Here is a 14696-nt window from a genome sequence, read left to right as displayed (position 1 = left end):
ATACCATTTCAGGCAAATGGCTGTCCAGTCTCTTCTTAAAAACCTCCAGTGTTGGGAGCATTCACAGTTTCTGGAGGCAAGGAGTTCCACTGGTTAGTTGTTTTCACTGTCAGGAAGTTTCTCCTTAGATCCAGGTTGCTTCTCTCCTTGATTAGTTTCCATCCGTTGCTTCTTGTCCTGCCTTTGGGTGCTTTGGAGAATAACTTGGCTCCCTCTTCTTTGGGGCAGCCCCTGAGACATTGGAACACTGCTATCATGTCACCCCTCACCCTTCTCTTCATTAAACTGCACATACCCAATTCCAGCAACCGTTCCCTATATGTTTTAGCCTCCAGCCCCCTAATCATCTTTGTTGCACTTCTCTGTACCCTTTCTAGAGTCTCGACATCTTTTTTACATCGTGGTGACCAAAACTGGATGCAGCATTCCAGGTGTGGCCTTACCAAAGCATTGTAAAGTGGTATTAGTACTTCACTTGATCTTGATTCTATCCCTCTGTTAATGCAGCCTAGCACTGTGTTGGCTTTTGTGGCAGCTGCAGCACACTGCTGGCTCATATTGAAGTGATTGTCTACTAAGACTCCGCGATCTCTCTCACAGTTACTACTATTGAGCAAGGTATCACCTATACTATACCTATGCATTTGATTTTTCCTGCGTAAATGTAGAACCTTACTTTTTTCACCACTGAATTTCATTTTGTTAGATAGCGCCCAGTATTCGAGTCTGTCCAGATCCTCCTATATTTTAAGCCTGTCTTCTGGAGTATTGGCTATTCCTGCCAGCTTGGTGTCGTCTGCAAATTTGATGAGTTCCCCATCTATCCCCTCATCCAAATCATTAATGAAGATGTTGAAGAGCACTGGGCCCAGAACTGAGCCCTGGGGCACCCCACTACACACTTCCCTCCATGTAGATGCGGTTCCACTGAGGACCCCACGCTGAGTACGGCCTGTCAGCCAGCTACGAATCCATCTGGTGGTGATGCTGTCTAACCCAGATTTTTCTATCGTAGTAGGTTTGCCACCATGGGTATAGGGTCTCCTGCTTGAGCTTGGGGTTGGACTAGAAGACCTCCAGGTTCCCTTCCAGCTCTGTTATGCTATTATTTCTTTTCCTTCCTCCTTCCTCCCTTCCTCCTCCTCCTCCTTCCTTATCCCCCCACCTCCTCCTTGCCCACTGCTCGTGCCACTCCTGGTGGGCTGCTGGACGCTGCTCCCTTTGGCTCCTCCTTGCCAGCTGCCCATCAACTGACCAAACACGAAACAAACTCTCACACACCCAGGTTAACACCGTTGGTTGGAGTTTCAGTGTCTTTAATGTTGTCTTTCATTATGTACCAGAAGAGCCCTATAGTGAACAGTTTGGGGTTTGGATTGATTGATTGATTGATTGATTGATTGATTGATTGATTCATTCATTCATTCATTCATTCATTCATTCATTCATTCATTCATTCATTCATTGATCAGCCTTCTATCCCAACTCTCCCCCAGGATGGCACGCATGCAGAAACACACACACACACACACACACACACAAACACACATACCACCCTGTAAGGCACTTTGGGTTGGGAAAGATTGAGCAGTGAGGGTCCAGGAGGGTCTCCGGCTTCCAGCCCCCCTTCAGCCATGGCCTGCCTGACTTCCCCTTCCTCTTTCCCCAGAATTGGGGCTTCCTGAATCAAGATGGGGCCATTTTGTGCCTGGGCTGACTCAAGGCTGCCCCCCCACCTCTGAAGGTGGAAGCTTTGGCCCTGCTGCAGCCAAGTTGGGTCCCCAAGGGCCAAGGCCCCCCCTGTGCTTGGGGCCCCCTCTGTCCGCCTTTCTCTTGAGACCCCACTGCCCGGTAAGCGAGAACTTTCCTGTGGTCAAGTGGAGAGGCAGTGAGAAGGAGCCCCCTCTGGCCAGGCTTCCCAGGACTGGCAGTCCCCCCATCTAATCTGGGGGGGAGACAGAGGACCACCCTTCCTTAACACGCATGTAAAGGGACATGAACCTCTTTAAGGGGAGGGACACGCCAACCGGGTCCAGCCCAGGGAGTGGGAGAAAGTGTCCTTTGGCGGCAACTGCACAGACACACAAAGCGGACGGTATGGAGGGGCATTGGGGGGAGGGGGAAACAAGCAAGGTGTCTTCAGTCACTCAGAGGCGTCGTCCTTGTCCTATCTCGGCGGCAGAGTCAGGGGTCCAGGAAAGCAGATGAGCCGGGAGTCCACTGTGGTGATTTTTGCCATCTCTGTTCCGGCCGACGGTTAGACGGTCCCTGGAAATGGAAAGAGGGCGGGTCAGAGTATGGAGGCAACAGCGACTATCCTGGATATTGGCAACAAAGTCATCAAGAAACACAGGAACGTTGCATCCTAGGTTTAAAATAGCAGGGGAGATGCCCACTGGGCGAAAACTGTGAAACAGAGGTGTCCAATCCTGACAACTTTAAAACTTGTGGACTTCAGTCTTGTGTCCAATCTCCAAAAGGAATATTGGCCCTAAATCAGGGGGTCTCTAACCTAGGCAACTTTAAGACCTGTGGACTTCAATTCCCAGAATTCCCCAGCCAGCAAAGGTCTTAAAGTTGTCCAGGTTGAACACCCCTGGTGAAAATAAAACAAGATCTGTGTCAACAGAGTGTCCTTGGATGGACAATCCAGGGGCAAATTGCAAGGGGGGGCAGGCCTCCCCAGCTGCCCCACGGCCCCTCAGCATGAAAGGGCTACCGGATAGTCTGTCCCAGGACAAGCCACCCAACCAGGAAGCCCTGCCTGGCGTGATGTAACTCACTCAACCAGACAAGTGTTGACCACCTTGGCCACAGCTGTCTTCGTGATCTCCCACCAGTCAAGCCACAAGAGAAGAGACTGGCACAAACTGCGCTAAGCCTTGGATGAAGGCCTTATCTGCTGCCCACTGATGGTCACCTTCCTCTTTCAATGGAGGGTGGGTCAAGGAAGGGGCCCGGTTCTGTTAACTTTCCCACCAGGCATTGCTTGTGGTACGCAGAGTAACAGAATAACAGAGCTGGAAGAGATCTTGGAGGGCTTATAGTCCAACCCCCCCAGTCCAAGCAGGCGACTCTACATCACTTCAGACAGATGGTTATCCAATCTCTTCTTGAAAACCTCCAGTGTTGGAGCACCTACAACTTCTGGAGGCCACTCATTCCACTGGTTAATTGTTCTCACTCCTTAGTTCCAAGTTGCTTCTCTCCTTGATTAGTTTCCATCTGTTGCTTCTTGTCCAGACTTCAGGGGCTTTGGAGAAGAGCTTGGCCCTCCTCTTCTTTGAGGAAGCCCCTCAAATATTGAAAGACCGCTGTCATGTCACCCCAGTCCATTTTCATGTGGACTGAGCAGGTGCAAATCATTACTCAGAACCAACTTGCTCAACTAAGAGGATGCAGACTTTGAAAAGGTTATTATTATTATTATTATTAGGTTATATTTATATACCGCCCTATTCCCTGAGGACTCAGGGCGGTTTACAGGGAATTAAAAATACAAAATACAAAAATTAAGAACCAAATTAAAAAATATTAAATTGACCCTGTACTCAATTAAAAAGAACCCCAAATTAAAAATTTCTCCTCAGTCTGGGCCCGAGAGCTCGAAGAGCCAGGTCTTCAGGCCCCAGCGGAATGATCAGAGGTCGGGGGCAGTTCTCAGCTCCACCGGCAGCTGGTTCCAGAGGGCAGGCGCTCCCACCGAGAAGGCCCTATCCCTGGGTGTCACCCGCCGGCAATCTCTCACCGGCGGAACCCTGAGCAGACCCTCCATGTGGGAGCGCACTGGGCGAAGGGCGTTTGATGCCGGCAGCAGGTGTTCCCTCAGATATCCCGGACCCAGGTTGCCTTGAGATCTTATGCCCAGCATGTATACCCACTCTGACCAATGAGTTGCAGGCCTTGGGGGTGGTAAAGGTTGTGTGGGTCAAAACCCACAAGTGCATGGAAGTCCTTGGAGGCAGAAGAGCAGCAACCTTCTCAGGCAAACAGAGAGAAAGATTGCTGGTCCTGTTTTCAAAAATAAGCCTGGTGATCTTCCACAAAGCTCTAAAGACCCGTTTATAAGGACCTCGTGTAAAACCTGACCAACCCTTCAGAAAGCACCGGTCAGACATTATGCAGGCAGAGGTTTCTTGGAAACAGTGTCCAGTCTCCCCAAACTAGAATGACCCAGGAGAGCAGATCCTAGCAAGATCAATGAATGACTAAGCAGCATCTACAGCAGGGGTCTTCATACCTGGCCCTTTTATGACTTGTGGCTGGAGAATTCTGGGAGTTGAAGTCCACAAGTCATAAAAGGGCCAAGTTTGAAGAGCCCTGATCTACAGCAAAAAATTGAGTTCAGCGATGGACAACACTACTTTGAATGTGGAAAGAAGCAAAGAACCAGGGGTACAGTATTTTCAATATTTGAGGGGCTGTCACAGAGAAGAGGGAGGTCCACCTGAGGGCAGGACAAGAAGCCATGGATGGAAACTAATCAAGGAGAGATTCAACCTTAGAACTAAGAAATTTCTAGAGAGAGAACAGTTAATCAATGGAATGGGTTGCCTTTAGAAGTGGTGAGTGCTTCACCATGCTAGATTTTCAAGAAGAGACGGCTGAAATGGGTTAGGGTCTCCCGTTTGAGCAGTGGGTGGGACTAGAAGACCTTGACGGTCCCTTCCGACTCTGTCATTCTGTTTTGAGCCGTGGGCTAGGAACGAGTCAAAATGGTTAGCAGACCAATTTGGTGCCATGATGAGCAGGACTTGATTGATGGCCATCTTCCAGAAGTTGAAAGTATTTCAAATCATCCATATCATCACCAACTGGGAGGTGGCCTCAAAAGGAAGAGCCGTGTAGCTCCAAAGAAGATCTGGAGGACCATCAGTGGTGTCCTGCTAGGCCCAAGAGAAGGGCCTTCAACTGTCTACCTTTGGGAGCCTCCTAATATTTGCTTTCAGCTGGCGAGAGGTTAGTACTCACCCTTGGTCGACCGACACGTTTTGAGGCACTGATTTTCAGATTCAAAATTGTTCTTGTTGCCACCGCAGCCACCATAGACGAATTGCTCACATTTTTGAGTGGTAACATTGAAGAAGAAGCGTGGGAACATCGCCTTACAGATGCCACAGACGGAGGGCAGCTGGCAAACATCTGCAACAGCCAGAGAGACACAAGGTGAGACAGGAGACAAAGGAAAATCATCTCTAGAAGCCCTCTAGGAGGAGAAATATTCCTGGAAAGTCCCCTGATATTTAGAAGCTCGTTTTTTTATGTATGTATATTCTGCAGTGAGTTACAAAAAACACAAAAGAACATCAAATACCGGAAGACTCGAGAGCATTTCACTGAGGTTGCTGTAGGTGGCGCCATCTTGGGGCCAAAGCCTCTACCTGTGGTCATCGAATTGAATTGAATTGAATACTTTATTTGGCCAAGTATGATTAGACACACAAGGAATATGTCTCCAGCGCAGAAGCTCTCAGTGTACGTGCAAAGGAACAAAATAATAACAACAACAACAACCTAGGATAGGCAGATGTGGATGTTTGATAGTATTATACATATCATTGCAGGATGGAAGCAGTTCCTAATAAGGCCGCCTTTTGCAATTGACTAATGGCGAATTTGTCAATGCCCCATTAGTCAATTGTAAAAGGTGGCCTTACTAGGAACTGCTTCCATCCTGCAACGATATCTATAATGCCATCAAACATCCACATCTGCCTATCCCAGGTCCTTGGTAAGGACTCGATAGGCAGACAAAAATGCCAAATCCAGTCTGAACATCTGGCTGATTGTGCAAATAATAATAATAATAATAATAATAATAATAATAATAATAATAATAATAATAATAATAGTAATAATAATAATAATAATATGATGATGATGATGATGATGATGATGATGATGATGCAGCTTCCTGCAATAACTCCAGCAAAGCTACAAAAAACTGCGCTACTTGAAACATCTTACATTTTAAGGAGATACCTGGTTGATCCCTAGGATGCTGGCAGCAACCCGTGTCAACCATCAGCGCCAGTCAATTTGAGTGTTCAGTTGACTGGGTTTCATGTTTTATGAATAAAAGTTTAATAATAATAATAATAATAATAATAATAATAATAATAATAATAATAATAATAATAATAACAAATAACAACAACAACAACAACAACAACAATAATAATAATAATAATAATAATAATAATAATAATAATAATAATAATAATAATAATAATAATAATAATAATAATACAACCAAAGGAAGGAGGAAAAATGCATGACATCCACCTTCTCAGAAAGGAGGGGGAAGATCTTTTGCAGGAGAAGGTTTGGTGAGTTATCTCAAATATGCTTTTCAACGAGGCAACTGGACTTTCTTGTTTTTCTTTGAAGGCGTTTCGCTTCTCATCCAAGAAGCTTCCTCAGGTTCTGACTGGATGGTGGGCAACAATGAATGGATGCGGGACCGAAAAAATCCTGCAGCCAAGAAGGCTGCACACACATCTGCAGTACTCAGGTGACCCTGAGGACACAGGTAAACCTCCAAGTGGCCTCAATGACCCTCTAAAAGAATGCAAATGACCAGCTGTCTGCAAGGAGTATAAATACTTCCATTTCCCACCATCCAGTCAGAGTGAAGAAGCTTCATAGAAACATCTTCAAAGAAAAACAAGAAAGTCCAGTGGCCTCTTGAAAAAGCACCTTTGGGACAACTGTGACCTGGATGACTGAGAATCTCCATAAATATACATCTAGTTACTTCCAAGTAATTTCCTTTATGGTTCCCCACTTGTAGACAGACTCTTGCCATACTAAAGGAACTATATGCATATTATAGATAATACTCTGAGCATCTCTAGGGAAGAGCTGTCTTAACTCTCTTCCTCCCAACCAAACTATCTGCTGTCTCTTTGCTTTCTGGAATGCAGCCTCTCCTGCCTGGGAATCCAGACTACATTCCACTACACATCTGTCTTTCTTTTCTCTAGACTGGCCATACTTAATCCCTGCAACCGTTCATCCTATCTATCTATCTATCTATCTATCTATCTATCTATCTATCTATCTGTCTGTCTGTCTGTCTGTCTGTCTGTCTGTCTGTCTGTCTGTCTGTCTGTCTGTCTATCTATCTATCTATCTATTAATCTATCTATCTATCTACCTACCTACCTACCTACCTACCTATCTATCTATCTAATCTATCTATCTATCTATCATCTACTCATCTATCTATCTATCTATCTATCTATCTATCTATCTATCTATCTATCTATCTATCTATTGACTATTCATCTGCCTATCTTCTATTCATCTATCTATCTATCATCTATCTATCTTCTATTCATGTATCTATCATTATTCATCTATCTGTCTGTCTGTCTGTCTGTCTGTCTGTCTGTCTGTCTATCTATCTATCTATCTATCTATCTATCTATCTATCTATCTATCTATCTATCTATCTATCTATCTATCTATCCGAATAGAACTGGAAGGGACCTGGAGGTCTTCTAGTCCCACCTCCAATGGTGGAGACCCCATACCATTCCAGACAAATGGCTGTCCAACCTCTTCTTAAAAACCTCCAGTGATGGAGCACCCACAATTTCCAGAGGCAAGCCGTTCCACTGGTTAATTGTCCTCACTGTCAGGAAGTTTCTCCTTAGTTCCAGGTTGCTTCTCTCTTTGGTCAGTTTCCAGCCATTGTTTCTTGTCCTGCCTTCAGGAGCTTTGGAGAAGAGGTGGACTCCGTCCTCTTTGTGGCAGCCCCCTCAAATAATGAAATACTGCTCTCAGGTCGCCCCTAGTCCTTTTTTTCTCTAGACTCTCAGAAAGCTGAGAGGGAAAGAGGAAGGAGCGGAGGAAGGAGCAAGTGAGGGATAAAGAAATCTCCACAGCCGTCCAAGCAAAGTCAAGGAGCCAAGCAGGCTGGGCAGCTCCATGAGGCGAAGCGGGGAGGCTGGAACGAATGCAACCTCCAGGAATGCCGCCCTGGCCGCCTGCCCCAGCTTGGTCAACAGCCACCCGGCCCCGCCTTGGCCACGATGACGCATCAGGGAGCTTCCCTTGCAGCACTAATCCCAGAAACTGGAGGAAATGCCAGGTGTGCAATACAGAAGTATGGGGGGGAGGGCAGGTATCAGCACTCTTAACCCCCCTCCCAGAGCCAAATCCTCCCCCCTCCCTCCACACTCCCCCTTCAGCCTGAGGCAGGCAAGGAAGTTGCCATGCAAGCCTTGTAAAGGAGCTGGGTTTCTGCAGGGGAGCAGGCACTGGGCATAGCTGCCCCTGCAGCTGGTGGGGGGGGGTCCCAGAGGGGCTTTTTCAAAAGTCACCTGGACTTTCTTGAGTTCCCCCCCCCTTGAAAAGCTTTTGCTTCTCATCCAAGAATCTGGAGGCTTTTAAAAAGAGACTGGACCGCCACTTGATGGGAATGGTATCGGGTCTCCTGCTTGGGGGGGGGCAAGGGGGGATTGGATTAGAGGACCCCCGAGGAGGAGACCTTCCTATTCTCTTGTTCTGTTAAGAGGCTTCTGCCGTTCTAACTTCTGAATTCACAGGAGAAGCTGCTTGGATGAGAAGCGAAATGCTTCCAAGGAAAAAGTCTAGTTGCCTTTTGCAAAAGCACCTCTGGGACAGCCCCCCCCCACAAGCCCCCCCCTCAACCCAGAGTAGAGTAATCAGAGGTTTCCCTGTGGGGATGCTGCAACAGCTGTAAGTGTGCAACTGGTCATAAGTCAGTTTTTCAGTGGTGCTTTATAACTTTGAACCATCCCGAAACGAACTCCGTAAGCTCGCAAGGACCACCCATAGGCCCCCCCACTCTGCCCCGTTCATTTCTGCTTCGGCTTCGGTTGGGCCAGGCTCAGCCCACAAGAACTGCCCCCCGTGGGCAAAATGCAGCCATCGTGATGCTCCACAAAGGAGATCTGGCACCCAGCCAGGAATCCCTCCTGCCCCCCTGGTGCCGTCTCTGCTGAGCTGTGGTCCCTCGCTTCTTGCTGATCCCTGGAGGCCGACAGGATTGGAGCTGGAGACTGGTTTTTTTGTCCCCCTGGGGCCACCCAGTTTCATACCTGCAACTTGCTGGAAGCAGGAAGTCCATCTTGGGAGCTGCAGCCCACCCCACCCTGCTCGACCAAGACATCTGGCCCGGTTTGGCTCTGCTGAGGACAGCCAGACCGTGGGGCCTCTGAGGCCTCTTCCAAACAGGAGGGACTGAGGACACTTCCTGAACCAAGGAAAGCCTGTTTCTTCCCCACCAGCCATCAGCACCCAGATGAGCAGAGATTAACTCCAAAGTGAACATCAGACCAACAATCAAGTAAGGTATACCTCAATCAAGAAATAGTAAACAGCTCGACTGAAGAACCTCTAAGACCACCCCAGGGCAAGAGGCTGGAATATAAACTGAAAGCAAAGCCCACTCTTTACCAGCACTGATGACGTTCCCTAGTTGGGTCATGAAACGTCTGCCACAAAACCACCAAGCTCAGAAAGCAACAAGGACTCCACAGTCGTTGTCCTCCTTCTCCTCCTCCTCCTCCTCCTCCTCCTGCCCTCCACAAACCCCACTCCCTTCTAACACTGATGATGTTTCCTAATTGGGTCATGAAACATCTGCCAGAAACCACCCAGCCCAGAGAGCACCATAGTCGTTATCCTCTTCCTCCTCCTCCTCCTCCTCTCTGCAAAGCCCCCTCCCTTCTAGCACTGATGATGTTATCTAGTTGGGTCATGAAACGTCTGACAGAAAACCACCCAGCTCAGAGAACACCAAGGAACCCACCGTCCTCCTCCTCCTCCTCCCCACTTCTCACCCTGATGATGTTTCCTAGTTGGGTCGTGAAACATCTGCCAGAAAGCCACCCAGCCCAGAGAGCACCCAGGACCCCTCGATTTATTCTACCCAAACTGAATGTGAACCAAGGAAGAGTTCTCAAACCATGACCTGACTGGGAGGTCTTAAAAGCAACAGAGGCTTGGGAGGGGGCTTCTGAGACCACCCTCCCACTCCTTTTTCTGGACAGGAAAAAGACAGGCGAACAGCAGGTTGAGAGGGCATCTCACCCATAATGGCTTCCTCGCAGACGTAGCCACAGTCTCCTGGGCAGCACTTCTGGGTGCCTGGGCAATGGTCATCCTTGGCACAGGTGGAGCAGGACGCGTTCTTCTGGCAGGCGGTGCAATCCTGGGTGTCAAAGACGTCTCCCAAGGGAGGCAGGTTGTAGCAGTAGCCGTCCTTGGCTGCAAAGCACGGAGGAGAAGTGAAGCCCAGGGAGAGAACAAGGAGGAGGTTGGGGGGGGCTCCATTTTTGGAGAAGAGACTCTGGGGGGTTAATTCTACTTTGAAACTGTTTTGTCCAAGAATCCTCCCCGTTCATCTACGTAGCTTTTTCCAACTCCTCTAGACAATGAGAGGACAGATCCAGCCCATCCAGCAGTCAGCTGAGCAGGAATTGATTGACTGATGGATGGATTGGTGGTCTCATGGACCGATGGGTTGATGAATTGATGGACTGATGAATTGATGGACTGGTAGATTTATGGATTGATTGATCAATTGGTGGATGGATGGATGGATGGATGGATGGATGGATGGATGGATGGATAAATGGATGATGTCTCACCAAGGTTTTAGCAATTGCTACCACCTACACCGATGACTGAATAGGGACCCTGCCCTAATTTTTGATATGGGCAGTTGAATATTTGGGTGAAAGCTCCTGGGATCTCTAGAGAGGGTCTTGGGGATTTTAAGCTAATTCATAGGGCTGTTAGGAAAGAATAAAGAAGGAAAGGGAAGCAAGGGGAACCTCCCACTCTTGAACCCCAGAAGAAGGTCAGAATTCCACACCATCCATCTACGAAGAAGGTGCAGTGTTGGGATTCAAATAGGTGAAGAACCGGTTCTCTGTGTGGATGCCACTTCTGGAAGTCCACTCTGGGCCTGGGCAACAAAAAATTAGCTACCGATTCTGCTGAACTGGTGCAAACCGGCTGAATCCCACCACTGAGAAGATGGGCAGTTTCTAAATATATTGTATAAAGATAGGTAGATAGATAGATAGATAGATAGATAGATAGATAGATAGATAGATAGATAGATAGATAGATAGATAGATAGATATTGATGGATTCATCTATCTATTCATCTATCTGTCTACTCATCTATTCATCTATCTATTTATCTATCTCTATCTATTCTATCTATCATCTGTTTATCATCCAAGATTCAAGGTGCTGGTGATGACCTATAAAGCCCTTAATGGCTTGGGTCCGGGATATCTGAGGGAACACCTGCTGCCGGCATCAAGTTCCCTTCGTCCCGTGCGCTCCCACAGGGAGGGTCTTCTCAGGGTGCCGCCGGTAAAAGATTGCTGGCGGGTAACACCCAGGGGGAGGGCCTTCTCAGTGGGGGCGCCTGCCCTTTGGAACCAGCTGCCCGTGGAGCTTAGGACTGCCCCCGACCTCCGTTCATTCCGCCAGGACCTGAAGACCTGGCTCTTCGAGCTCTCTGGCCTGGACTGAGAGTATTAACTGGGGTTTTAATTGTATTTTAGTTGTAATTGGGGTTTTTAGTTCAAGGTTAGTGTAATCATTTTAATTGTTTTTAATTTTTGTAACTTCTTGTATTGTTTTTAAAAAAACCTTGTGAACCGCCCTGAGGCCTGTGGGAGAAGGGCGGTATATAAGTCTAATAAAATAAATAAATAAATAAATAAAATCCATCATTTATCATCTATCATCTATTATCTATCTATCCATCTATCTATCTATCCATCTATCTATCTATCTATCTATCTATCTATCTTCATCTATCTATCATCTATCTATATAGCTATATCTATCTATTCATCTGTCTATCTATATCTATTTATTCATCTGTCTATCTATCATCTATCTTCTATGTCTGTCTGTATCTTTTCCAAGGTCTGCATCCTTGAGTAGCCTCTGGCATTGCTGGAATGAATAATGTTCACAAACATAGACAAATATATATGTGCCCACCACAATCAACTCCAGTCCAGGGTGAAGAGAAAGAACTGTGGTTTAGTCAAAAAAATTACACAGACACAGGCTAAGCTTTCAATGCCATCCTAATGCGTTGGTGCCACCCTGAGGACCGTCTCCGGAAAAAGACAGATTCTTCCATCCCAGAAGACTTCCAGGATCTGTGCAAGGAAAGCAGAGACCCTCCAGCTCTAGGGAGTTTGGGGGCCTGGGGACACCCACAAGGGCTCACCACATAGCTAGTTCTGGGCACAGCAGCTAAGATCCAGGGCAGGATCTGAGACTGCAGGCCTCAGATCACTTCCAGCGCCACAAGCCCAGCCACAGAGCAAGACACTTCGGGCTGCTGAAAGAAATGCAGCTAGGAAGCAGTGCACTGGGGGGGCATACCTGTGCACATTAACACAGGGGTGTAGGGGTGTGCAGCCCCAGAGCAACTTTTCCTTTTCCATCCCAGAAGAGGCTACACCTGTTCAGAGACGTGACACTCCTCAGCACTCACCTGTGTCCCCTTTGCCAGCCAAGGAAGCCCCCTGGGTGCCCAGGGCAAGCAGTGCCAGGGCTAGGAGGAGCCCCCGAGCCTTCATAGTGCTAGTGGAGCTGCTGCGTCTGAGCCCCGGAGCCCAGCCAGGCGGGATTTAAAGAGCCCAACAGGTGGGGCTGCCTGGATGCCACTCTGACAGGAGCCTCTCCCAGCAGCTGCGTGGATTCCCCACTAAGCCAGCCCAAGGCCGGCCCTGCCCAGACAGGTTTCCCGAAGGTGGAGGAGCAGGAGGAGGTGTCTCTGGGAGGCTCCCACACGTGGGCAGCCACCTGGGCTGGAGGTGAGGCCGCGGGTGCCGGCCTATGCCAAGTGGGGCTCTACTTCGATCCTGCCACTGCACCATGTGTGGAACTGGCTGGGAGGTGGGGCGCTCAGAAAGGCATCCCTTTATAAAGAAAGTGTATATTTAATGTTACACATGTTAACAGCAGCAAGAATTGCATTTGCTCAGTATTGGAAAAATAAGAAAATGCCATCTGAAGGAGGGAAAATAAGAAAATATTGGACTGTGCAGAAATGGATAGACTTACCTACTCAAGGATGCAGTCCTTGGAAAAGAGATAGGTAGACAGACAGACAGACAGACAGACAGACAGACAGATAGATGATAGATAGATAGATGATAGATAGATAGATAGATAGATAGATAGATAGATAGATAGATAGATAGATAGGTAGGTAGGTAGGTAGGTAGGTAGGTAGGTAGGTAGGTAGGTAGATAGATAGATAGATAGATAGATAGATAGATAGATAGATAGATAGATAGGTAGGTAGGTAGGTAGGTAGGTAGGTAGGTAGGTAGGTAGGTAGGTAGGTAGGTAGATAGATAGATAGATAGATAGATAGATAGATAGATAGATAGATAGATAGATAGATAGATAGGTAGGTAGGTAGGTAGGTAGGTAGGTAGGTAGGTAGGTAGGTAGGTAGGTAGGTAGATAGATAGATAGATAGATAGATAGATAGATAGATAGATAGATAGATAGATAGATAGATAGATAGACGAGAGAGATGAGAGAGAGAGAGAGAGAGAGAGAGAGAGAGAGACTTAAAGTAAAGGAAGACAGAATATTTTCAAGTATAGGATGTGTTTAATCAATGGCTGGAAAAACAGGGTAGAGACTAGGAATTTAATATGTATTGTTAAGTAAAAACACGTTGTTTACTAAGCACTTATGAATTATAAACTAAGAAAACTAATAATATGTTATAAAAAGAAAAGGCATCCTTTTGACTACCAGCAGAAACCCAACTGGTGCAGAGGAGCTAAAGCAGGCCAGGCCTCCTAGGACAGGGGTCTGCATAGCTGGCTGAGGAATTCTGGGAGCTGAAGTCCACAAGTCTACAAGTGGTCAAGCTTGCAGAGCCCTGTCCCACAAGGAGAACTTCAGGGCCACCTTCTCTGCAGCCCACCCGATTCTTCAAGGATCCAGGACTTGAGGCTGCTGATCTCCGAGCTTGGCTATTTGGCTGCAGACATTTCGTCTCCATGCGGAGGGGTGGGGGGAATATCTTTAATTTTAATTTAATTTAATTTAATTTAATTTAATTTAATAATATTTGTATACCGCCCTTCTCCCTGAGGACTCAGGGCGGTTCACAGGGCAGAATAAAATACTAAATACAAACATTAAAAAGAGATTAAATGATTGCCCAAGTTAAAACAATTAGAATAAAATTCTAAAACACCAAATTAAAATTAAGACACCAAAAATAAAAAAACCCACCAATCCCCATCAGGCTAGGCCGGCTTGAACAAACAGAAACGTCTTGAGATCGCGACGAAAGGAGCGAAGATCGGGCGCCATCCGAAGCTCTACCGGTAGCTGATTCCACAGCTCCGGGGCGCCCACAGAGAAGGATCTCCCCCTGGGGGCCACCAATCGACATTCTCTGATCGGTGGCACCCTGAGGAGGCCCTCTCTGTGGGAACGCACAGGGCGCAGGGAGCTTGATGCCGGCAGCAGATGTTCCCTAAGGTACTCCGGCCCCATGCCATGGAGGGCTTTAAACACCGTTACCAGTACCTTGAATCTCACCCGGAAGACAGCTGGCAACCAATGCAGCTCACAGAGCAGAGGTGTAACGTGGGAGTATCGGGAGACTCCCAACACAACTCTCGCGGCTGCATTCTGTACCAGTT

The 14696-nt window shown here is 47.4% G+C and overlaps 1 protein-coding gene across 1 annotated transcript; it reads right to left on the bottom strand.

The window, feature by feature from the left end:
• Positions 1 to 1300: 1300 nt before the first annotated feature.
• LOC310637353 (eppin-like) lies at positions 1301 to 12742 on the bottom strand. The gene is made up of 4 exons (XM_083357716.1): positions 12512 to 12742; positions 10066 to 10242; positions 4972 to 5142; positions 1301 to 2268 (listed from the first exon to the last, which is right to left on the bottom strand). The coding sequence occupies exons 1-4, from the start codon at positions 12594 to 12596 to the stop codon at positions 2258 to 2260; spliced, it is 444 nt and encodes a 147-aa protein (XP_083213842.1). The 5' UTR covers positions 12597 to 12742; the 3' UTR covers positions 1301 to 2257.
• Positions 12743 to 14696: the final 1954 nt, after the last annotated feature.

Source organism: Vipera ursinii (genome assembly GCF_947247035.1).
Source record: "Vipera ursinii genome assembly, chromosome: 3".
NCBI lineage: Eukaryota > Metazoa > Chordata > Lepidosauria > Squamata > Viperidae > Vipera > Vipera ursinii.
The sequence above is the reverse complement of the archived record's forward strand: the minus strand, read 5'-3'. Positions and strand labels throughout refer to the sequence as shown.